The sequence below is a fragment of the Mus caroli genome, unplaced genomic scaffold (genome assembly GCF_978045245.1).
Source record: "Mus caroli unplaced genomic scaffold, Mus_caroli_1 scaffold_19, whole genome shotgun sequence".
NCBI classification, from domain to species: Eukaryota; Metazoa; Chordata; class Mammalia; order Rodentia; family Muridae; genus Mus; species Mus caroli.
Window position 1 is genome coordinate 22,365,797 of NW_028227274.1, and position 26,248 is coordinate 22,392,044.

At 44.3% G+C, this 26,248-nt stretch overlaps 1 protein-coding gene across 4 annotated transcripts in view; it reads left to right on the plus strand.

Annotated features, from left to right (window-relative positions):
• Positions 1 to 26,248, plus strand: part of Fhod3 (formin homology 2 domain containing 3) — a 423,897-nt gene that overhangs the window by 341,590 nt on the left and 56,059 nt on the right. For all 4 annotated transcript variants that reach the window (XM_021150413.2, XM_029472088.2, XM_021150415.2 and 1 more), the window contains 3 exons: positions 1,329 to 1,463; positions 5,413 to 5,463; positions 11,272 to 11,483. In XM_021150413.2, coding sequence (XP_021006072.1) covers positions 1,329 to 1,463; positions 5,413 to 5,463; positions 11,272 to 11,483 — 398 coding nt within the window. The remainder of the gene's footprint in view (positions 1 to 1,328; positions 1,464 to 5,412; positions 5,464 to 11,271; positions 11,484 to 26,248) is intronic.

Below are 26,248 nucleotides of genomic sequence, written 5' to 3' on the forward strand. Positions count from 1 at the left end.
ATCTTTGGGTTAAGAGACTGTTTTTCAGAGGTGCTTGTCACTTATATTTAGAGGGTTCAGTTGACAAGTGAAAGCAAAAGTTGCTCACAGTGTATTTCATTTCCGAGAGACCCAGCTGCCTCCTCAGCTCTCCCCTTTTTAAATTTTCCCTTTAGTTACCTAGTCTTCTCACGCCCCACTCAGTTTCTTTCTTAACATTTTTCTGTGACCCCCCATAACAGTGGCACCCCTCTGTGGCCTCCACTCAGCTGAGAAGGGTCCAGTTTTAACATGAACTCTGGCCAAGAGTGAGAGCTGGCCCTTGGCATGCAGAATGTCCTTGGATGATTCTTCACACTGCAGAAAATCTCCTTAATTAGATTTGTTTGTTGTTGTTGTTTTTAGACCCCTGTCATGTCTTTTCTTTCTGTCTATCTTCTGAACACCATGTTTCCAGACGACACCATTATTTCAGGATGTACACAGAGAAGATAGTATATGGTAAAATGTATAAACAGAATAGTTTTAGGCTGAAAGTCTATTCTAGTTTATCAAAGTCTTAACATAGACAAATTTTAAATATAACAGTATCTATCTATTGTATAAACATATGTATATACATGCTATGTCTTTTCCTGGATTTCTATTTATAGTAGTCCCATGACTGTGAGTGATGATCACTTATTAGTCAAGCGTGTTGCTTGGTGTTTTATATACATTGCCCTTTCCAATCCTACCAGCATGCGAAGCTGTTTGCTTATCACCATTTACATATAAGGCTTCTGAAATAGAAAGCCTTGACATGCCTAGTGATGTAAGCACTACATGGGTGCTGGACCCTCCATCCAAACCAAGTTGGGGATAGATTCCTGCTTCCCTGCTTTTTACTGTCTGAATCCTCTCTCTCTGTGTGTGTGTGTGTGCATGCGGTATCCACTTGTGTATTTGTATGCATGTGTGTACATGCATGTTTTTCTACATGTATGTCGGGGAAGTACATATACATATGTGCATGTATGTTGGTGGAAGCCCAAGCTGATGTTGAGAATCATCCTCTATGGTTCTTCTACCTTTCCTCATGGAGGCAGGGTCTCTGGAGCAAACCCAAAGCTTGCAACTATGACTAGATGACCTTTGGTGGCTTTCCTTTCTCTACTTTCCTAGACTGGAATTTACAGGTAGGCTATCATACCATAGCTCATCACTTACACGGGTTATAGGCATCTGAGCTCTCTCTGGCCTCTTGTTCACAGGGTGAGAGATTTAACCACCGAGCCATCTCCCCAGGCTCCCACTTCATGCTGGCATCCACAGGCAGGCCACTAAAACGTGACTGGTTGTGTTTTCAGGTCATCGCCAAGTGGCCTTCTCACATCCTCATTCAGGCAGCACCAAGAGTCACTGGCAGCAGAGAGAGAGCGGAGGCGGCAAGAGAGAGAAGAAAGACTGCAGAGGATAGAACGGGAAGAAAGGAACAAATTCAAGTAAGGATTTTCTGATTATTTCAACTGCAATGTGAAACTTAAAGGACTTGACCTACAGCTTCCTAAGTGGTTCAGGAAACAACTTGTTTGCTCCCAATTCAGTCTGTTTCTTTGAAGAGAAGTAAGATTCACGTGCAGCAGGCTGCTTGGAAGTGTTCTGGCTTCCTGTAGCCATGTGGCAGGAAGCTTAGACATCGAAATACAATTAGGGTGCTGTGCATCCTTGATTAGTTAAAGTGGCCTTACCCAGGACACAAAGCCCAGTTGCCTCAATGTCATTTGCCATTTCTCCCTGAACGTCCTCATGTTTATTCATAGCCTATTGGATGTCAGAAAGAAAAATCTATTTTCCAACTTTCTAGTTTATTCTTTGCTCCCTGTAGCAACCATGTAGTCATTAGATGTGTGTATTATATATGTATATGTGATAAACATTATCTTATATAATATATATTGCTTTTTCCTGTACCAGTTTCTCCTGGCCTGCTGTCCCTGCTCTCCTGCTCTCCATGCCTCCATGGGTGTTTCCCACGACATCACCCATTGAAGGTTCCATGTCCTAGCATCTCCGTCTCCAATGAGCCCAGTGTCCCTCTGTGTCCCCCTTTGCCAGTTCTCCTGTTCTCTCTCTATCCTCTGGGCCCTGCTCCTTCCTGTTCCCTCCCTGGATTCCACCTGCTGTACTTTGCAGGATGCACAACCCCCAGTCTTTCCTTATATGGTTCTTCCCTGTTCTTCTTTCCATCTCTGCTTTTCCATCCCCCACTTTTCCATTTTTCCACACACTTCCATATCCCTACCCCTCCTTCCTATCCCTCCCACAGGATCACTGTTTTCCCCCTTTAATGTTTCTCCCCATCTCTGCTTCCCACTTCCTCGGCTTAGTTTCTTTGGCAAATGCACCCACTGATGCTCAGCTACATCATCAGAGGTCATAAGGCCCAAGCAGTGAGAACTACTTCCAGATCCGGTAACTTCTGGCTTCCCCAGAGCCCGGGAAGAGCATGTGTCATTGTAGAAGTGACCCAGATAACAGCAGCGTTGTGAAGCTGCTTTGGTGGCCACTTAGGCATGCAGGCACCGTAGGTCTCTGGGTGGAGTGCTAAGCCTGGCTTTGCTGAGGGAGGATGAAGAGGTGGCATGAAGTAAACCAACATCATTTCTTGCCACACTAGTGTGGAATATCTTGAGCTGTCTACCAAGTGCTGCATGGGCATACCAACCTGTCCACAACCTTTCTGACACTTCCACAAGTTGCTTAGAAATCCAATCGTTAAAACCTCTGGAACAAGTTAGAGGCTTTATGGGGTTTCTGAGAAATCTCATATTTTACCACCAATTAGCAGCTGGGAATTTGCCTCAAAATATGAGGAAAATTCAGAGATGAAGTTATACATCCAATATCTCATTGAGAATCACTTAAAATAGGGTACTTGTTTCTTTTCCTCAAGAGAAAACAAGACCACCAGCACCAGAGTGAGCTGGGGTGTGGAGCTATTAAGTGCTTTCTATGAAAGCATGAAAACCAACTTTAACCCTTAGAACCTGTGTGGCAAGTCTGTCTGTGGTGGCATGCACTTGTAATCCCATTACAAGCTGTGGTTGTGTGTCCAGAAAGGCAGAGACAGGAGGATTCCTGTGAGGAGGCTCACTGGCCAGCCATCCTGGCCTTCTCGGGTGGGTTTTGAGCCTGAGTCACTCTGTCTCAAGAAGGCTGGAGAGACTGTGCAGTGCGCAAGAGTCCCTGCTACATCATGTGAATACTTGATTTCAGATCCCAGCACTCATGTAAGAAGCTAAGTATGGAAGCACACAGGCCTGTAACCCTTTGTGGTGGGAGGAGGGGCACTGGGGAAGGCAGGTGCATTTCTGAGGTTTGCTAGCCACCGGCCTGCCCCAGATTCAACAAGAGACACTATGTTAAAGGAGTAAGTTGGAGAGTGCTAAAACACGTACAGAATATCTTCTACTGTCTGCTGTGTATACAGACACACACATACTCATGAAAGCAGGATACTCAACATCCTCCGCTGCCCTCTGTGTATGCACACACACACACCCGCGAAGCCAAACAAGGTGAATTTGTGTCACACACACACACACACACACACACACACGGCATGCAGATAGAGACATGCACAGAGGCAGAGACAGAGAGAGACAAGGAATACAAGACAAGGAGTCCTGATCCTCTGTCCATCTTTGATTTGGATGTGTGAGCTCCTAACATGAATAGCAAGCCCAGTCTTAAGAACTGCCTAGAGAGAGGACCACTACCCAGGGCCCAGAATGGCTGCTGGGCAGTGCGCTCAAGGCCTGACATGGCACAGTAGAAACAGTTGAGAACTGGAGCTGATGCTGGAGCCAACGTCATCAGGTGCATCAGAGCTCACAGGTGAACTCGATCTTGCTTGATTATCTGCAAAATCTTATCAGGCAGACTTTAAAGTAGCCATTGTGGATGTGTTCCAAGAGTAAAGGCAGACACATCTTTCTTACAAGTTATCCTTGGAAATCATTGATCTATATGATAAACTATATTAGTATTTGTTCTCCGCATATTACAGTGGAATGTTAAAGCTTCTTACTAGTAGGACTGAAAAAGAAACTATACCTGAAACAACTGGAAAGGCAAGCCTTTGTGAAGACATTAAGAAAAGTCAAGTACACATAGGCAAAACGGGAAAATAATGAATCCACTGGATGATTCCAGAAGCAGAATTGAGAGATGGGACCAGTGAGCCCATTGGAAACAAAGTGTGAGAAAAAGGCAGCCTTGGAAGACACCCTAATCCCTGGCATGTGTGTCAGTGGAGCACAGTGACATAGAAGACAGACTGGGAATGTGTCATGATATTAGAATCATATTATACTTGTGTTTACATGCACAGAGACTGGGAGCTGACTCGAGCATCCTGTCTTTAGAGATGGTTTATCACCAACCACCGTCTGCTGTAGTGTCCATTGCCTGCCACATGTCATTTAAGGACACACAGAGAGCGAGACAAAGTGACCCTTTGTCCACAAAGAATAATGATACTCACAGGGCAGACTGACCAGGTGACCGCTAGTTACAGCAACGACTGCTCCATATTTGAGAAAGTGAATGCAAAGAGAGTTAAATTGGGGGAAATGGAAGCTGAGTGCCAGTCACTACCCTCCCTCCCCTGGGGGTGGGCACTGGGGGGGGAGGTTTACTCTGGCAGCCCACCTCTCAGTCTTGCTGAGTAAATTGTTCACACGCCTCATGCTTATTGCACAACATCAAGAAATTATCCTCTGGCCTCAGATACTTGTGCATGCAGTGTTAAGTTTCCTGTGATTCTAGTATGGAAGGCATTGAGCTTGGATGCCTATGCACAGCACATCTGTGCACATCTGTGTCCTTGCTGTGTTCACTCTAGTCGATATTCCCCTTTAGTCTTCTTGGTGTTACCTCACTATGTCCAGATATTAGTGTACCCTCAACCCAGTGTAGACAACCATGATATCCAAACTCATTCCCATGATACAACAGGAAGAGTCTACTGAAAGGCAAAAGACCAGCTAGTCTTAAACTTAGATTCCACTTGGAACCTTGCCAGCAGGACCAGAAAATGGATCCATTAAAATTGAACAGTGTTGGGCATACCGTGGGTGTGAGTGAAATAGAAAGCATAAAGTAAGGCCTTCCAGTGATCCTGGTGTAGAAACAGTGACGGGTACTGTTTCTGAGTGAGTCCAATGTTTCCCTGTTTCTCTGTTCCTTCCCATTTTATTGAGAAAAAAAATCCACTACATTTAACATGTCTGAAATACACCCTTTAAATGTTTAGCATTCAACTATGACAGGTTTGCCTTTTCTAAGGCCATAGCCGGGCTTTGTGGTATTCTTTTAGTAATTAGTTTGTAATCTTACGAGCACTAACACTATTATTCTCTTTCTGTTTGTTTTGTGCTTCTCCTCCAGCCGGGAATATCTAGACAAAAGAGAGGAGCAAAGGCAAGCGAGAGGAGAAAGGTCTGTATCTGTTTTCTTCCCTTGACAATGGTGTCACGTGACTTTGCACTGTTAACCAACTGTGCAGAATTCCTTGCATTGAATTTACTTGGCATTGCATGGCTGGCATTTGCAAACAACTGTCTCCTTACCTTATATTCCAAGAAAACTGGATTTATGATAGATATGACAGTGGATAGAAATCAGAGATGGAAAGAGGCAAGATCTATGCTCCAGAATCCTTCTCCATATGAGCATGTTATCCTCTCCATCTGGACATATGCTAGGTCTGGTCACATGTCCTAGTGATGCAGACGTGCTCGCTATGAATGATTCTATCATTGTGTGACAGTTAGTCATGGCAGGCACTAACTGCTCCGGACTGTCATTCCATTAATAATCCATAGCCAACCCAAACATTGTGATGCCTCCACTACCCACATTTGAAACACCTTGTACCAGCACTCCTGAACCTGGACTCGGTGTTCTTCCTATGCACTGCTAGATCATTGGGTCCATAGTCATTCAGTCGTCAGTCGAATTGAGCACACATGCCATGCTGCATACTGTCTCCAGTGTGCAAAAGACTCTTGAGTTTTATAACTGGTCACTTCCTTTCCCCCTGAAATGTTTGCATATCCTACATCTTATCATTCCCAAGGAGCCCTGCAGTGTTTGGCACACAGAGTGGGCACGTATGACTAAGATATAGAATAAAAAAAATTAAGGTACTTCTTGCCAAGTCTGATGGACTGTGTTTGATTCCTGGGACACATATCATGGAAAGAGAGCATACTGTCCCCTACATGCATGCCATTGAACACACACATACACACACACACACACATGCCAGCGCGCCAGCCTGTGCAGAGATGTAGTTTTATAAAAGAAATTGGCCTAACAAGCTAACAGCTTCACCGTTCATCTCTTTTTAAAATGTTGCTGTTTTATGTGTATGGGTGTTTTGCCCTCATGTATATTTGTGTACCATATGCATGTGTGGTGCCCTTGGAGTCCGGAAGAGGATGTGGGTGTCAGATCCTCTGAGACTGATGTTGCAGACCGTTGTGAGCTGCCTTGTAGGGGCTGAAATAGGACTGTGGTTCTCTACAAGAGCAACCAGTGCTCTTTACTCCAGAATCATCTCTCCAGCCTTCGTCCATTAATTTAACTCCATCCCAAACTGTGCAGTTCATATATTCAGTTTGTGTTGGTTTGAGGTAAACAGGACACAAGGAAATCAACAGACAAAAGCGTTTACCCCTTTTCCTCTACAACCTGCAGTTACTGACTCTGACACCAGATGGCGATATAGTATGGGGAGAGGGATGGGCTCAGTTTATGCCTTTTTTACTGGAGCCTAGAGGGAGCCTAACCATTTCTGGCCTGTGCCAATTGTGCTAATGTTTTAGACACCATCAGCTAAATAGATCAAGACAGTCTGAGTCAGGCAACAGTGGAGACTGTCTGTGCTCAATTAAAAAATTAGATGCTTAAGTCAGTCTCATGAATAAAACATTGGTTTATTTCCAACATTCTATTAGATTATTGTCATCCTAATAACCAGCGGTGGCTAGTAAATTCAGAGAGAGAGGTGCTGGCGAGAAGCAAGAGACTTCTCGTCCTCTGAGAAGTGACAGTCTTGGGCAATGGGAAGGCCTGCGCTCTTACTGAGGTGCTGTTGGGTTTTGCCCCGGGTTAAGGAATTTCAAATTTTACATTTCATTTTCTATCCTGACTCTGTATTTTTGAGCTTCTGTCAATTGACTGTCAGGTTATGCCTCACAGGCAAGGGTCAGTGGCTCCTGTAGGGAATGTCTGTCAGGTGCCTTGTGAAGCTGGCTCCAGAGACTCCACACAGCTCTCTGGCTGTCCCACAGCTCTCTGGCTGTCCCCAGCTCTCCGGCTGTCCCACAGCTCTCTGGCTGTCCCCAGCTCTCTGGCTGTCCCCAGCTACTCTTCTTTGCATGCAGGCTTTTGCCTATCCCTGGCATACACATGTTGAGGGGGCTGTCACTCCCCTTCCCGCACTCATGCTCTGTCCTTGGTGTCCTTCCTCTTCCAGGGCAGAATGGCCCTCTACCCAGCAGGTGGTCCCTTTGGCAGGTGCAAGAGTGAGCCTGGTAGGTCCCTACTTAGACTTTCCCCACCCACATCCTACCTCTCAGCTGACCTGGGGACCAGCAAACAGAGCCAGTCATATCCCCATAGACTGGACCAGCTGTTTTTCTTAGTTGGAGTTTACCTGTCTGAGCAAACAAGGGGTCACAGGAAAAAAGTAGAAGGGAAGACTGGGGATGCAGTAAAAAATTGAAAACTACATGATGGTGGCTCAGCAGCCACGAGGAAGGACGCTGAGGTCTCCTGAGAGGCCCGGGAGATGTCAGGGGACTTGGATTCAATGTGAGATAGACCTGGGTAGGACAGGAGGAACAGTCACTGGTGAGTAAGGCTGGCTCTTACATGGTATGTAGGGCTCAATAGACACAGAGCTGAAACTCTAGTTCTGTCCTGGGTACCCTATGAGTGTCAGGGTTCATTCCAAATGTTTATCTACTCCTCCACACACACCCCACACACACTGTGAGCTGCATAAGAATGGGGTATTGTTTTTGTTTATTATTAATTCTTTTTGCCGTCACAGTTCTTAAGGCGGGATGGACACTCTATGTTCAATAAACAAATGAAAAGATGAATAAACAAAAAAGCTGAGGGGCTTAGCAAAGGGAAATGTGGAAGCTCTAGGGAGAAGCAGTGGTGCAAGGTTGATCCTTGGGCCTGTGCTGCACAGACGTTGCTTAGTGCTTTGCACGACAATCTCAGCATGGTCTTATGGTTGGTGTTTCTTCACAAGGCATCAGGGACATGTGGCAGTCGCCTTATGAGCTAGTTATTCCCCATTCCAGCTAGTGACTGGATATGTTTGGGCCCCTAAGTACATGGCTTTAAGAGTCACTGCTCAGGATGTTGAAAGTTTCTGTGTGGCCAAGGAGGGTGGCCAAGCTGTGACATTCTTTGCTACTATGAGCTATGACATTCGTGTGTACCAGCCCAGCACTCTCATCTTTCCCCTCATTGCAGACACACACCACTGCTGTTCTTCCAAGACAATTATGATCCTGACCGCCATGGGCATCTGCCCCTGTTAATTTAAAGAATGCATGAGGTGGGGCTGGAAAGATGGCTCAGTGGTTGAAAGCACTTGTCGCTTACATAGAGGACCCAGGCTTGGTTCCCAGCATCCACATGATGGCTCCCAACCATCTCCAACTCCAACTCCAGGGGAATCTGACTCCTCTCTTCTGACCATGTCAGCCCTCTGCCCCCCACCTCAGATACCAGGAACACATGCAGTTCATGTATATGCACATAGTCAAACACTCATACACATGAAATAAATCTTAAAAAGTTAAGAGTATATATGTAGAAAGAAAAAGATTGTGTAAGTGTAGAAAATATACCTATGTTTGGCCATCTGGGGTATTTAAGCACATAGTTCAGTAATGTGAGGTGTATTCACATGGTTGTACTACCAGAAGTCTCACAGTATAAATTGAGACTGTACCCCGCTGATCAGCATTACTCTCCCCAGCTCTGTCCTTTTGTTGACCTGTAAATAACCCCATTCCTTGGAACAATTCTATTGAAGTCTCTTTGCTGCTCCTCTGGGCTATAGATCTTTGGCGGCAGCCTTTATGAAACCTGCATGTACACAGGAAGTCTTTGTGGCCGCAGTCTCTTGGTAGAAAAACTGATCTGAATCCACGAGCTGGTAGCCCTCACTGCCACCTGACTGCCCACAGAGTGTGCCGTGGAAGACCAAGACTAGGGCTGGACCATATAAAATGAAAGGCCAGAATGTGTTGGTAGGATCCACTACCGCCATTGCTGTTGTTGATGATGATGATGATGATGATGATGATGATGTTATTTAAGGTAGATTGGCCTCCTGGCTGGAAACAAAACTTTCATGTACATCCTATTGCTGGTACACTTATAATGTACTTGACCATTTTGACCATTTAAATGATCTTACTGACTGGTGAGATGGGGTACGTGCAACCCTAGGCTTCCTTCCTGCAGGTGGGTGGGCCTCTGCAGGTGGGAGGGCTTCTGGCAGCTTTCTTCCTGCATGTTTTTCCTGCTTCCCATCAGCAGACACAGGCAAGGCAGGCGCCGAGGCGAGGGAAAGAACAAAGGATGGGGCTCTCCCTGATCTCCCAAATCGTATTATCTGCTTGTTGGAAACAGACGTACACATGTGAAGAGCTGACAGAATATGCCAGGCAGTAAATGTAAAATGCCATCGGAGCTGAATGGCCTACATATCCGACATGAGTTCAGAGGCAAGGCTGAGATTGCTTGCAGCTGTGCTGGTCCAAGCCGGTCGCACAGAGGAAGAAATATATGCTGGCATTGTCTGAGGGGCCTTTATGTGTGTGTAGGGGGAAAGTGGGGAGGAAGGTTGAAGGTGACAGAGGAGGCCACACACTCGTAAAGGGTGAGCCAAGAAGTGCAAGCTGCTTTGTGTGCACTCGTGGGCAGTTCAGAGGTCAACCTCTAATGATGTTGTGCTTGTGTGCTGTCCACCTTGTTTTTAAGACAGTGTCCCTGACTGCCCTGAGCTGCCCCAGTATGCTAGGCTGACCTCAGGGGTCTGCTCCTCTCAGATTTCCCAGCACCGAGATTACAAGACCGTGGCACCATATCTGGCTCTTCCCTATGGATCCCAGGGGTCAAACTCAGCTCTTGGTCCTGGCCAGGCATGCACTTGACCACCAGAGCTGCCCCAGCCACAGCTACATGCTGCTTAAATATTAAATTACTTTACAGACTTTATGCCCTCTGCATTTATCATCCTGGTGAATGAAGAGTGTCTGGGTGGGGCTCCCGGTGGCTGGCAGAGGTGTTGTTTGTGAGGAAGCATTAAGTTGGAGGATGGACCCAGAGAGTGATGGGCTTTGCATAAGCTGCTGCACAGCCTGGGAAGACAGGAGACCAGCCACAGCTTAACTCGTGCATTATTTCTGTGTGTCTACACAGAAGAAGCACATATTTCAAAGTGATTTTGGTCCGATCTATAAAGTTCACTATGAGGAAGATGATTGGTAGCTGTTCTTAATAAACAGTTAGTGGGTTTCTGCCTGCCTGCAATGCAAAACAGATGTATCTTTGTTCTTTTAAACTGACTTTGATGAATAAACTGTATGTGACGTCAGGTCCAAGCTATTGGATGTCTGAGTCCTGCTCAGAAATATTTTAGAATATAAAAAAAGTTTCCATGGGCTATGCTGAGAGAACAAAGTGAATTCCAGCGGCATTGCTGTGAGCGTTGAAGCAGGTTCAGGAATTCCGTCTGAGAGAGGCTCCAGTCCAAGCAGCCCCCTTTTGGTATTTGGGGGGCACTGTTTCTCTCAGCCACACCAAGGAACCCTCCCACTTCACAGCTGTGAACTCCACAGGGGTTCAGTTCTCAGCTGTCCCTGCCAGAGGCTTTTGCGGATCATTATTTGCTAGTTTGTTATTATTATTATTTGTAGAAATGCATCCTACATGAGGACTCTACAGCAGTGAGCCGCTGGCCGGGGAATCTGGTTTTGTGTGATGCTGACATTTGTCCTCGCTTGCTTATGAATGATGCAGGGCTTTTAATTGCTAGCATCTTGGCTTTGCCTGTGCTCCTGGCAGACTGAGCCTCCAGTCAGCCCTGTGCTCTCTGCTCCATGCATCAGGAAACCAGCTCACTCTGCAGGTGTTCCATCCATAAACAAGCGTCAGCCATGGGCTCCTCTTTCTTTTTACGGAAACCCTTTGGAATTTAACTTTCAGATACAAATACTTGGAGCAGTTGGCAGCCGAGACCCAGGAGAAGGAGCCTAGAAGCCAGAGCGTGAGCCGGGGTAGAGCTGACCTCTCCTTGGACCTGAGCTTGCCTGCAGCCCCTGCTTCACCTTCCCCATCAAGCCAGAGTCCCTCCTCTGCTGACTCACAAGAGGCTCTCCCTGTGCCTTCATCCCCACCCACTCTGCAGTGCCCCCAAGGTGAGTGCTGGGCGAGCGGAGGGAAAGCTGAGCATCACCATCTAACAGGCTTCCTCGGAGCTCAGTGTACAAGCTGACCTGAGACATCAGGACAGGTAAGTTTCTGGGGTGACTGCAGCCTGCGCTGTCGCTGACACAGCAGAGGTCTTCAGAGCCACTTGGATGAAAGTAAAACTGATTTATCAAAGTCACCCACATGTGGTCATTGAAACATGAGAATATACAAAATTAGACTGATATTGCCACTCACCAGGTATTTAGTACTTCATGATTTGGATATATGTGGCTCTGTCCAATAAGGTGATCACTTTGGAACCTTCTTAGGTTAAATATTGAGTCAATTTAAATTGATGAGAATAAAATAAATGGAAGCAAAGAAGCAAACTTAAAATATAGTGACATTAGATGATAAATTTAAAAAAAAGTTTTCATATAGTCTCTCTGTGTGTGCATGTGCGTATGTATACATGTGTGCACATGTGTGCATGACTGTATGCCCACAAGCTTGTGTGAAGATAAGCAGATTTGGGGGGGGGGAATGAGGCAAAGCAGGCCCCAGCAATGTTGTTCACTGCAGCCTTGAACCCCAGCTGCTTCCTGATTGCTCCATGCAGTGCTTATCGGGGCCTTTTTCTTTCATGGCACTACAGAGCACAACTCCCAGCACAGGCGCTTGCACAATCCGCTCCTAGCACTGTCGCCAACTCTGCTGGGTTTCACTGAGTGCTATGGCTTGCAGCCCGATGCAGACAGCCAGATGAAGGCAGCTGAGATACTAAGCTTTCAATTCTGGGAGGGTTGGCTAACCATCACCCGCAGCATTCTCCAGGCAAAGCAGGACTGGGTGCAATGGAAAGATTATCTATCCAACCATCGGTTGGCTGGCTCTCCTAGCCTCAGGGTCCACTGGGCAGGAGCAGGCTGCCCCCCTCCTAACTTCACATTATAGTCTAGCTACTCCTTGTTTCTGACTCCATGGAGGATTATCCCAGGCAGATGGCCCAGTCACAGATGAGTAATTTCAGTCTGAAAACACCAAGACTGAGTATGAGAAGACAAGTCATATCGCCCTGAGCTCCCAGAGACTGGACCACCAACCAAAGTGTACACAAGGAGGAACCCATGGCTCTGGCCACATATGTGGTAGAGGATGGCCTTATTGGGAAGAGTGGCCCTGGGGCCTGAGAGGGTTTGATGCCCAGTGTAGGGAAATGCCAGGTCGGGAAGGCAGGAGCGGGGGCGGGGGTAGTGGTGGTAGGGGAACACCCTCATAGAAGCAGGGTGATGGGATGGGGGTTTCCAGAGGGGAGACCTGGAGAGGCATAACATTTGAAATAAAGAAAATATCCAATAAAAGAAAAACATTAACACACACACACAAAGAAGACAGGTCATTCTGTGACAACTCCGAGCTTTCCAAACACCGCCTGCCTTAAGGTCATTATTCTATTTGTGTTTGCTGTTTCTACAGGCAATTTAAAAACTTGCCTCTGGCGGAGTTGTGGTTCAGTGCCTAATCTGGGGACTTTAAACTCTAATGTATACTTCCAGCTGTTTAGAAAATGATACTGTAAACTATGAAATATAGAATAGTCCCAAACAGGGGATGGGTGGTATATGTAAATATTGTTTGCCCTCAGATTTTTAAATACTCAGTGTTTTCAGAAGAAGACAGTTCCTCAAGGAGTATGTCCAGCTAGAGTCGAATCTGAGACCAATCCTATCTAGGAAAAAACTGTGTTTTAAGCCCCCAAACGAGCACAGGAAATAAAATACATACATATACCCCTATCAGATATATTTACACATATATATGTGTGTATGTATATAAATATATACATATAAATATGTGTATGTACATATATAACATATATACATATGTTACATATATGTGTTATATATGTGTACATATGTGATATATATATATATTGCTGTATTAGTGATATATATTATATGAACTTTTTCCAGTAAGCTTTCATAGTGAATGCCATTTTCCTATTTAGTGGGGAAGTAGAAACATTTGACTGAAATCACACTGGTGAGGTTTGGATGTGAAACACGAAGCAGAGATGAATTTATACACCTGTACATAAATAAAGCATCATGTGCTGTTGTTGGCATTTCCATGAGGAGATCCAGTGGGTCTTTCAGGATGTAGGTGGGTGTGTCTCCTTCTTTGATTAATTGTAATTAATTTGAACCAGTGGGACCACAGTGCATTCTGACTTCCTCATCTTCCTGTGTTTTAGATTGGAAATGAGGGTCTAGGGAAATAGCTCAGTCAGTAAAGTGTTTGCTGTGCAAACACAGTGAACCTGAGTTTGGATCCCACATGTGCATAAAACAGTCAGATGTGATGGTTTTACCTAGACCTCCGCCATTGGGGGAGGTGGAGACAGATGAGTTCTGAGAACCTGCCTGCCAGCCAAACGATGAGCTCTGTGTTCAGTGGACGATCCTGCTTCCAAAATTAAGATGGAAAAGTAATCAAGGAAGACACCCAACATTGACCCTCATACACACAAACACACAAACTTGGACACATGATTATACACAAATTAGGGATGATAGCAGTCTAAAGAGAATCCCATAAGAGAAAGATGTTAATGAAAACTGCCGGGTGTTTCTGCTGCTTTGGGGACTCTTTATGACAAACCTGCAAAGTTGAAGTGACAGTGATTTAACCTCCCCCACTTCACCCCCCCATTCTATTAATGTTTTTTGAAATACTCTATAGCCCTTCTATTATTAGTCTCTTCTTACTACCAGGTCCCATTTTCAAATTTCCAAAATAACCTTTTGCCTATCCCTAATATTTTTAATATTTCAACATCTGGAGGATGAAATATATATGTGTGTATATATGTATGTATATATATATATATATATATATATATATATATATATGCACATCCAGATGTTTGTCCTCCATCAAACACCTGGTACTGTTGTGTTCCACATGTGCCAAGGGTTGACAGGCTTTTTCATCTAGGTAATTTCATCCTAGAGCATAAGACCACAGTGTCTTTCACAGTTCCACCATATCCTGCCCCTTCTTTTCCCATCGCTTCCCTCCTGTTGAGTATCTGGTTATATGTTTGGGTGAGAGGGGATCTGGTCATGTGTTTGGGTAAGAGGGAAGGTGGTATCATCTATAGTTTCCTGGGGATCAAACTCAAGGGAAGATTCCTGCTGGCTGTTGCTGACAGGGCTGGGAGAGGAGTCCATGGGTAGAGCTGCATCCCAGCATCACAGTGGCCCATGCTTTGTGGTGTTCTAGTTTATGCCATACCATCCGTTTGCTGACCCTTTCTCCAATAATTACACAAAGTCAGCATTTCAGAATTATATTGATAGGAAAGGGAAAAGCTAATATTTGTTACTAAACTATGTATGGCTCGAGATGATAGGTCACTTTGTGGCTACTTTTACTACCTTTGATTTTAGCTGTTTGAATCAGGGTCTCAGGTACCATAGATAGATCTCAGGCTTCTCTACATAGCAAAGAATGGCCTTGAACTTCTAACCTTCCTGTCTCCACCTCAAGAGGCTGTGGCATTCCTCCCCACATCCAGCTTACCATTATTTGCTTGGATTCTGGAGAACTTTTAAAAGCATAAGTGCCAGGCATGGTGGCACAGACCTGTAATCCCAAACACAGGAGAGGTAGAGGCACTAACAGCAAGAGTTCAAAGTTAGCCTTGGCAGCATACTGTGACAAGGGCTGCAGAAGGCACTGTCTCAAAATATAAAACAAAAGAGAGAGATGAAAGCATTTGAATTTCTTCTCATTCCTCTTACAAGATACATTCTTGAGAAGGGAAGACATGATGACTAAATGTGAATAGCACTGTGCACCATCCAGTGAGTGAGCTCTGTGGTCAAAATCAGTCTCAGCTAAAGATGCTGGAAGCTCTGTGTAAACGATGCCACTGCCCCCACCGCAAGCCAGTGTGTGCTGAAGTTATTTCTCCATCTGGCCCCTTTGCAGTTCACAGCAGATGTGTGTCCCCAAACTGCCTAGTCTTTGTTGTCATGGTCTGGGTATTTTTCCTCTTATGTCAAACTTGCAGACTCTCATGAAGTGATGGCATCTATATGTGCTCGTTCTGGCGCTGTGCTGTAGCTAGCACAACCAGCCTCAGTTTGTGGTAAACCTGCCAAAGCATCTCCCTTCATCCATTGTTTGGATAGGCTGCTGTCTTACTAAGACCTGAGGGCTTGCAGCCGAATATATGATAAGTTTATTTCCTATTATTCTTCTGAAGAAACCCACAGATGACTCTGGAATCAAAGATCAAAGTGAAGGTTTCCTTTTAGTATAAAATTCTTTGATATGATTTTTTAAAAAGTTTTACAGAGAATTAAAAGGAATAATATGTATGCTATGAGTAAAAAGTCAGTATAGTCAAGTGTGGTGCTTCAATTCAACTGTTCACTTGATGGGCCTTTTAGCATATCTTTGAGGGATCATCTGGATTAGGCTAATTTTAGGTGGGAAGATCCACCTACTGTGAGTGATCTACAACCTTTGGTCTTGAACCCAATAAAAGAGAAACAGAAAACTGGACCCTACCATTCACTTCTTGCTGTGGTCTGACTGTGGATGCAGCATGTGGCCCAAGGCCTCAGGTCCGGCCACCATGATTTCCCTAACATGATGGACTGTACTCTTGAGCCATGAACCAAACTAACCCTTCTTTCCTTAAGTTGTCAGAGCTTGAGATAAGTAAGCATTACACAAAGTATCAATGAGACGAGTAACTATTATACAAAGTATCAGTGGCACAAGTAACTATCACCCAAAGTGATAAATAACTATCACACAAGGCATTAGTGAGACAAGTGACTGTCACACAAAGTATCAATAACACAAGTGACTATTACACAAAATATCACTGACACAAGTGACTATCACACAAAGTATCAATGATACAATGACTATCACACAAAGTATCAATGACACAATGACTATCACATAAAGTATCAATGACACAAGTGACTACTACACAAAGTGTCAATGAGACAAGTGACATCACACAGAGGTATCAATGAGACAAGTAACTAATACACAAAGTTTTGTCACCAAATGGGTCATATCCTTGGAATACATTTGATGGAAACAAAGTAAAGAAAAAAAAAATGCTGTCCTGAGAGGCAGCTATTGGTGGTGGTCCCTGGGATGTGCCCTGGCTTGACCTCCTTCCCTGGGGAATAGGAAGCTTGCTCCTGTATGTTCCTTTCCTCCTTTCCACAAACGCACAGGGCTCTCCTGAGGACAAATGGAAAGAAATTACGGTTCTTAATGGAAGGAAGTTCCTATTGAGTGCTTATAAATGGCTTTTACTAAGGCAATGTAATGAAGGCTAGGTTATCTTTGTTGTTTCCCATGGATGCCCAGAGATGAGACCTTAGAGGGTACATCTGAAACATTGGACATACTACATAAAATGTATATCAAGAAAAATATATTCAGTAGTCAGCTTTCTTTTACTATCTGTAATTAAACTTTAAGGTATTTCCAAAGGACTTACTACTCTGGGAATATGAGACATGGCTAATCCAATTACATATTCACCTGGAAGAATTTGTAGAAATTCTTGATGGTGGCTAACTGATACTTCTTTCTTGGATCCATGCATTTAAAGTCCCAGAATTAAGAAAATTCCTATAGCCTTTGGTTTCTGGCCTCTGGAAATAAAGTATAAACATACAGTTCTGACATGAAATGTTCAGTCCATTTAAATGAATAAGCATTTCACAAATGACCCACCCATCATCTTGGCTGTAGTCATCATTCATATCAACTGTGTGTCACGGTCACCTTTGTTGTGTGCTGTTTGAGTCTCCTTCAGGTTATAGGTACTTTCCTAGTTTACCTAATCCATGTGGCATGAGATAGAAACAGCTGGTGCCATTTCCACCTGGCCTAGCAGCTGTGGAACAGTCAGTCATCGGCCTCATGCTTGCTGGTTCTCGAGCATGAAACTTTTGGATGCCTTCAGCCCAGTGTTTGATTAATTGGCTAGAAACTTGATTCCTGTGGCAGTGGGACTGGGGCCTGCACTTCCATCTTAATCCTCACCTGCTAAAGCTACTTGATGCCATTTGGTTCCTTTGACCAAATCCATCAGGAGCTCCACTGAAGGCCGTGGCTTTGTCTCCTCTGTTGTAGACGTCTACTGAAAGTCTTTACACATACCTGCAATTCACCGGAAAAGGCAACATTGTTCCTTGAACAGTTTGATAGTGGCTTGCAATGGTTTTCTTGTGCCATATTTTTCTCTTGAAGATTGATTTTTATTTTATATATGTGACTGTTTCACATGATATTGTATATGTATACTATGTGCATGCAGTGCCTGGACAAGTTAGAAGAGGGTAGTGGATTCTCTGAACTGAGCTACAAACAGTTGTGAAATATCATGTGGGTACTTGGAACTGAAATTGGGTCCTCTGCAAAAACAGCAAATGCTTTTAACCATTGGACTGTCTCCCCAGGCCCTTCCTGTACTGTATTTTGGCATACTGAAGTTTTGAGTCTTTTGAAGTAGATAAAGAATAAACTTTAAGGAAAGAGAAAGCACAAAATAACATTGGGAAAACTGAATAAGTGGGCACTTCCTGATCATCATGATGACCTCATAGAAACTTTTGTTAAGAACTGTGAAAGCTTTGAGACTTTTTATTCCACCTTTAATGGACTGGGCTGCAACAACTTCAGAGATGCTGGACAAGAGCATGGAGCTCTATGGTCAGAGATGAGAATTTTATGCTTACAGGGCCAGAGGTAGCAGAGAACTTCTACTTGTGTGCCATATTTCCTAGCCCTGGTTACCATGGTGATGTGAACATAGACTAATGATGCCTAGACATGTAACTGTGAGAAACCTGAAGAGAGGAACTCCTAGTATAGGGCTGTAAGCAAACCTTCCCCTCATCCCAGAGACACACAGAATGGTGGACAGTAAGATGAATATTTTCACTCACTCTCGTGTACATATTCTTTCTCTCTCTCCCATTTCTATCTTCCAAGAACATTTCTCTCTGTACATATCCTTAGAAAGTAACTCCAGAAGAAGGGCTCTCAGTGCCTCTGCTTGCCAGGCTATAGAAACATGAGGAATTTATAGGCAGTTGTTACCCAACACTGAAGGACAATGTTTTGTTTTTGTTTTTTAAACAAATTTTACTATGGATTTTATGTCCTAAAGCCTACTAAGGGTAAGCAAAAAATCATGTTTTAAATAGCAATTAGTTTGCTTGGTTTTGTTTAATAAAAAGAACATGAGGTGCATGAGTCCCTGCCTACATTGGAGGGCTACAGGAGATATGAGTGCGTTCTATTCAAGGCGGGAACCTTATACTGATGATTTCAGGTCTAGGCAGGAGGTTCTGTGAGCTGGGACAATGAGGGTCTTCAGCTGTTCAGCCAACAGCCAAGACCTTGAAAGTAACAAGTGATAATCTGAGGTTCCTCCTGGCATCCTTCCCTGGCTTAGGACCTTAGGTAGCCACAATGCTATGTCTGTAACGTCTACTTTTCCTTGGGTACTGTCTTAGTTAGGGTTTTACTGCTGTGAACAAACACCGTGACCAAGGCAAGTCTTATTTTTTTCCATTTTTTATTAGGTATTTAGCTCATTTACATTTCCAATGCTATCCCCTTTTTGGCCCTGGCGTTCCCCTGTACTGGGGCATATAAAGTTTGCAAGTCCAATGGGCCTCTCTTTCAAGTGATGGCCTATTAGGCCATCTTTTGATACATATGCAGCTAGAGACAAGAACTCCGGGGTACTGGTTAGTTCATATTGTTGTTCCACCTATAGGGTTGCAGTTCCCTTTAGTTCCTTGGGTGCTTTCTCTAGCTCCTCCATTGGGGGCCCTGTGATCCATTCAATAGCTGACTGTGAGCATCCACTTCTGTGTTTGCTAGGCCCTGGCATGGTCTCACAAAAGACAGCTATATCTGGGTTCTTTCAGAAAAATCTTGCTAGTGTATGCAATGGTGTCAGCGTTTGGAAGCTGATCATGGGATGGATCTCTGGATATGGCAATCACTAGATGGTCCATCCTTTCGTCACACTTCCAAATTTTGTCTCTGTAACTCCTTCCATGGGTGTTTTGTTCCCTATTCTAAGAAGGGGCAAAGTGTCCACACTTTGGTCTTCCTTCTCTTGAGTTTAATGTGTTTAGCAAATTGTATCTTATATCTTGGGTATCCTAAGTTTCTGAGCTAATATCCACTTATCAGTGAGTACATATTGTGAGAGTTCCTTTGTGATTGGGTTACCTCACTCAGGATGATGCCCTCCAGGTCCATCCATTTGCCTAGGAATTTCATAAATTCATTCTTTTTAATAGCTGAGTAGTACTCCATTGTGTAAATGTACCACATTTTCTGTATCCATTCCTCTGTTGAGGGGCATCTGGGTTCTTTCCAGCTTCTGGCTATTATAAATAAGGCTGCTATGAACATAGTGGAGCATGTGTCCTTCTTACCGGTTGGGACATCTTCTGGATATATGCAAGGCAAGTCTTATAAGGACAGCATTTAATTGGGATTGGCTTACAGGTTCAGAGGTTCAGTCCATTATCATCAAGGCAGAAACATGGAAGCATCCAGACAGACATGATTCAGGAGAAGCTGAGAGTTCTACATCTTCATCTGAAGGCTGCTAGCAGAACACTGCCTTTCAGGCAGCTAGGATGAGGGTCTTAAAGCCCACACCCACAGTGACATACCTACTCCAACAGGGCCACACCTTCTAATAGTGCCATTCCCTGGGCTGAGCATATAGAAACCATCACAGGTACCCACTCCCCATGTACACTGCTGTAGTATTGCTGAGTAAGCACATGCTGGTTTTATAGGCCCTAAAATCCTGATTCTATAAGACCCACCCCTTGGACCAGGGACTCTGCAATGCATTTTGTTAAGCTTGAGACAGACATGCTTCTTTTAAGTTGGAGCTTCTCTGGATAAGCCCGATAGATATACTAGAAGGTTCTTGGAACTTTTTTGATGCAACCTCTTTGATCTTCTCTACATCTTACAGATAATCTACAGAAGGAATGTGCTCTTTGCTTCAGGGTCCTCTCTTTGCCTTACCATCTCCCCATCTTGTGTCATTTTTCTCATAGCTACATTGTTGTCCTTTGCATGGTAGGTTTTTCAAAGTTACTGCCAAGCCCTCTCTTTTCATACTCCCCTTTCACCCAACCCTTCCATGCCCACTTCTGATGGTTACTGCTTCTGAAAAATACGTAGTCTGTGTCTCTATCCTTGTCCTTTTGGGTCCTGGGGTTAAGTATCTCCCACTCCTCAGGTGCTTCTGTCGTTAAGCTCCTTACGGCATTAAGACTTGCCAGACACCTGTCTGAAGACATTCTCTATAGGTCTTATGTATAAAGTGACAGCCCAGATGTGTCAGATCTTCTATTTCTCATTTGGAAAAGCTAGAGGACACTTCCATGGCTACCAAAGGAACTCCCTCTGTGCAGAATATACAACTCTGGCCTGAGGGGGTATTTTTCCACTGAATTGACAAGTGTCCCTTTGTGAAGGGACACTTCTTTGTGAAGATCTAGACACACTAATTGAAAATGGAGAGTATGGTTCTGGACAAATTGATGGTTAAAATATATCTATGTCTTAAAATCACCCCTTTGTCCATTCAACCACTATAGAAAAATACTACATGCTCGAGGCTCAAGACTAAGAACTGTGTTTCTGGGCCTGCCTGTCAATTACTTTTGTGCTAACTCTAGATTTCTTCTTTGTGGATTTATTTGCTAAGAAATGCAGATAAACTGCGGAGTCTTAGAGTAACTGGAAAGTCACTTCCAGGAGTGACAGATGTAAGTTGGGGACAGTTGTTTGGGGTGAGGATTTAGAGGTGAGATGTCTGGCTGTGCCCCAGGCTCAGGCCAGCTGTTTCTAATTATACTTGGTCAGATTACACTGGCCTGGAGAGCTAATATTGTCCCTAGCTGCTAGTTGTTTGATCTTCTATTGTCTCTTTGCTATGACTTAACAGACAATATGAACCTGGAGAATACCTTGGGTAATATAATTTTTTAATGTCTAAGTTGTTTATACGCTGAATGGTACCTCAAACATGACAAACATCAATAAATATTTAATAATCAAGGGATTTTTGACTTTCATCCCAGAAGAACATCTATTTATGATGCAACTGCATTATTGAGAGGCCTGAAAACTTATTGATTAAAAAAAGATAGGCTCTGTCATTTTCTTTGTTTGGATGCAGCTATGTAGGACTGCCCCATCTTAATGTCTGCATGATTCTTTGATGCCCTTGGCACTTCTGATTGAAGCTTGACTAGGGCCAGAGAGGCTTCTGGAAAACTCTACCAGTTTGGAATGTCTTACTCTCAAAGAAAGGCTTATCCAAGGATGAGTGAGGATTAAAGTCTATCCCATGCAACTTGTTGGAACCAGAACACAACCAGTGTGTCTAACTTTCAGGATGATATTTCCACAGTTCAGAGAAAGTCTTCATGACCTAGTGTTCGGGGTCTTATCACATGACTTCAAAATAACAAGATAGCAATAAACAGTGCAAGGACCTGGGTCAGCATTCCAGTTTCTGTTTATATTATGAAATAGAATATTTACGGCGTTTTATCAAGCACACAGTAACTGAACCTGAAACTGGCTACTGCTGCTACAGTGTGGAACTCCCAGTTAGAAGTGACTTCTGAAAAGGAAGAGAGGAATAAAAATTTTAGATATGTGTGTGTGTGTGCGCGTGTATATAAATAATATATAATATATAATGGTATATTAGGTTTCATAATGCATAAAAACTTATACATACATATGTATGTGCATATGGGAACATATACATATGGAAGTCAGATGTCAATGTCAGATGTCATTATTCAGTTTGTCATCCTACTTGTTTGTTGAGATAGGGTTTTCTAGCTTACTCACACATAAGCTACACTAGCAGGCCAGAGAGCTCCAGAAATCTGCCTGTCTCTACATTTCTAGTACTAGGATTATGAGGACATAGCTCCATGCCCAGCTTTAATGGATTCTGGGTATTGAATTCAGGTCCTTGTGCTTGAATGCATGACAGAGCTGAACTATCTCCCCAGCTATATGAGTGCATGGGTGTGTGCATGCTTAGTGTGTGTGTGTGTGTGTGTGTGTGTGTGTTGTGTACGTAGGGGGACTGTGTATTTTGAACCAAGACCTCACAGAAACTAAGCAGGCACTCTACCACTGTGTTGAATGTCCAACCTAAAAATGATCATCCCTGAAGCACCTCTGAGCTTGTCTAACACTGAGCCCAAATGCATGATGCACTTGAATCCACCTATCATTATGGTCCTGGGTCTGCTTTGGTGGCTGTGGCAGTCATTTCTTGAGCTCTTCTGTATCCCCATGAGTTCTTTGGAGTATGACTAACATGTGGAACTGAGTGTGATCTAAGAGTGTCAGAATGTGGGTTTGGCGATAGCACGGCCTATGTGTGCAAGGCTAGAACTTCCTACTGTTCCACTGTTGCTAAAGGAGGAAATCTTGATGGTTAGCACTGGAGGGTGGTTACCAGGTCTATAAAGTGGCGTCTCTAGAGGTAAGGTAGAGTGTCTTAGCTATAAACTTGGGCATTTGGCTCTAAAATTTGAAGCAATGATGGGGCCTTAGTTTCGAAGGCTTACAAATCAATAGCAGAATTGGTATTTTGTTAGTGATAACATGTTACATTAAAAATATGTATGTGTTTCTGTGCTTACATTAGTTTATGTGCACTACATGCCTGCAGTGCCCACAGAAGCCAGAAAAGGGCATTGGGCTGCCTGGAACTGGAGTTATGGAATATTTTGAACCACCATGTGGGTGCTGTGAGCAAAACCCCAATCCTGAAAGAACAGTCAGTACTCTTTAACTGCTGGCCATGGCTCCATCCCCGACAGCACAATGCTTTTGTGAAGCTTGCATAGCTGAGTTTGCACCCAATTAATAATCAAAATATTCCTATGCACAGATTCCATTTCAGACTGATTTTATACTTTGGAGACATTTGGCTGTGTCTGTGGACATCTTCATTTGTCACAGTGGTGGGAAGGTTGTGGAGGTGATGTTAAGGTTCTCTAGTGAGAAGAAATTAGAGAGCTATGAATCCTATAATCTGCAGGAATACTTACCCATGTAAAGGAATTGTTTAGCCCTAAATTCCACAGTACTGGGGCGGAGAAAGCCTGCTTTAGATAAATCTTCATGAACAGCTCAGCTAGAGCTGGCCCAACACCAAAGGCAAAGTCTAAAGAATTTTCAAATTTGTGAGTCTTTTCTCCTGGGACCTCTCTCAGATTTATGCGATTAAACCTCAAGTCTCAAGCTGATGGTGTTAGTTATTAGCTCTAAACTAGGGAGGTCCCTGGAAAGTGCGCTGTTGGAGCAGCTGTTATAGAACCGGCTGGGCCCGTCCATGGTTTCATAAGACCTGCCTGAAAGCCAAGTTCTGGCAGAGCCATCAAGACACTATCATGGACCAAAACTGATCGAAGCCACCCAGAGATTGACTGGATCTAGATGTTATAAGTAGACATTGGACTCCTCTACTGGGGACATTGATGAAGGCAGCCATTGACATGTCCCTGCCCACTGTATGTTGTTGGTTTTCAGAACTATTCCTTCTTTCCACACGGCAGAACCTGTGATTAGGATATGGAGCAGTTCGATCTAGGTAAGAGACCCAGCATCATCCTGTGTGCTCTGCTTGTCAGTGAGATCCCACAGGAAGACAGTAGTCTAGACTCAGAAGAGATGTTTAGAGAAAGGCTGCTGGCAGAGGTGTGGGGCAGACAAGGGGCCATCAGAGGTGGTCAGGCACCCCAAGGAAGCAGCTAGGGAAAATAGGAAATGGTTCTACTACTAGGCTTGCAGGGCTGTGGTGAGTGACTGCCACTCACTAAGAACCATAAGCAGGAGAAGAAACCACAGGATGGGAAGGGTTTCTGACAACCTATGCAAGCTAGCCAGGTGCATGGGGCACTGGTATCACTTTTCTAGTCTCTCCTTGCCTGCCAGCCCTAGAAGTGGGGTTGGGGGCAGCCTGACTCTTGTATTCAGCTCATTGTATAGTCCTGGCCAAGCTGTTTATTCAAAGATGCTTTCTCACTTTGTACATGGGGACATGAATCTTCACTTTGCATTATGGATGGGGAAATTAAATAAGGTGACATTAATAAGCTTCCCAGAACAACCTGTGGGTGGGACAGATGCTTAATACATAGTAATTTTTGTTTTTTACTTCAGCTAAGCCAGGCCCAACATGCAGCAGAGGTCTTGAAGACCCCATGAGGAGGTAGTATTGAGCTTTAGAGGCCTCTGCTCAGCTGCCTTTGACACTCAGGAGGAACTAGAGCCATGCTTGGGTCTTTCTTTCCCTCCCTGTGTCTTCTATGATGTACAAGATGGCATAGACTTTTGAAGAAGGAAGAAAGAAGGAACAAGGTGTCTCCTTCTCTCTCTGGATTCTCATGTCCATGGGACTCTTGGCTCCTCAGCCTCCCTTGCTCCTGTAATGGTTGTTTCTCTGGTGCAGAAGGATCCTTGAAGGTCAGTAATATGGGTCAGTGGATGGAGAGGCTTACTGCACAAGTCTGATGATCTGAGTCTGATCCCTGAGACCCATGTGTAAAGGTGGAAGGGGAGAAATGACTTCTTTGACCTCCACACATACTCTGTGACAGGCATGCACATGTATTCAAACAGACACTAACAGTGAACAAAACTAAAAGAGGGATCCATTGAGTGATGCCCAAGGGCCTTGTGATACCAGCAACCCCCTTTTCAGTTATTTTTCCACTCTGCGTAAATGGTACATTATCCCATTCTTTAACCGAGTTTAAGGTTCCCCCCAACACACACACACTCACACTTCCCAATATCTTCCTTCCAACCTTGAAATCTGCTTTCAACCCTCAGAATCAGGTCAGCGTGCTTCTGGCCAAGCACATATTTCTGCCCTTCCCTAAGTGTGTCCTGGCGATGCTGAGTTGTGTCTGTCTGTTGGTGCTGCAGTTCAGTGAGACACATTCACTTGTGGACGACTTGAATGTCGCCAGCCCCTCCCTGCTGTATTCCCCTGTCACTTGTGCCTGATGGCTCCTCCTGTAGAAAGTGGGTCTGCCTAGCACCTCCCATAATCCCCCCCCCCACGCAGCTCTTGAAATATAGGTTGAGCCGCATGTCCTCCTTCCAATCAGGACATGATAACAAGTAGACGGTGCCCTGGCAGCCCCTGCCCAGGACACCTGCTCTATTATGCATAGTGCCAGGGTCAGAGTGGGATCCTTATGAGTACAGGCTAAAGAGATAACACCCTGGCCCTTCTGCCCTGGCATAATGTCCCACTGTGATGCCCCAGCCTTGTGTGCATGTCTTGAGTTTCTTTCTCACTTTTTTTCTATCTTATTTTTTTGAGACAGACCCTCTCATGGAACCTGGAGTTCACTGGTTCAGCCAGGCTGGTTAGCCAGACAGTTGTAGAGATCTACCCGTCTCTGTCTTCCCAACACTGCCTTACAGGCGGTGTAATGCTTTTTATGTAGGCATTGAAGAGATGGATTCAGGCCCTCATGTTTGTGCATCAAGCACTTTGTTATCTGAGCTGGCCCCCCATAGGCACCCCTCTCTATCAGGGTCTTATATAGTTCAGGATAGCCTCTGATTCACTATGTTGCTCAAAATTATTTCCAATTTCTTATCCCTCTGCCTCTGTCCC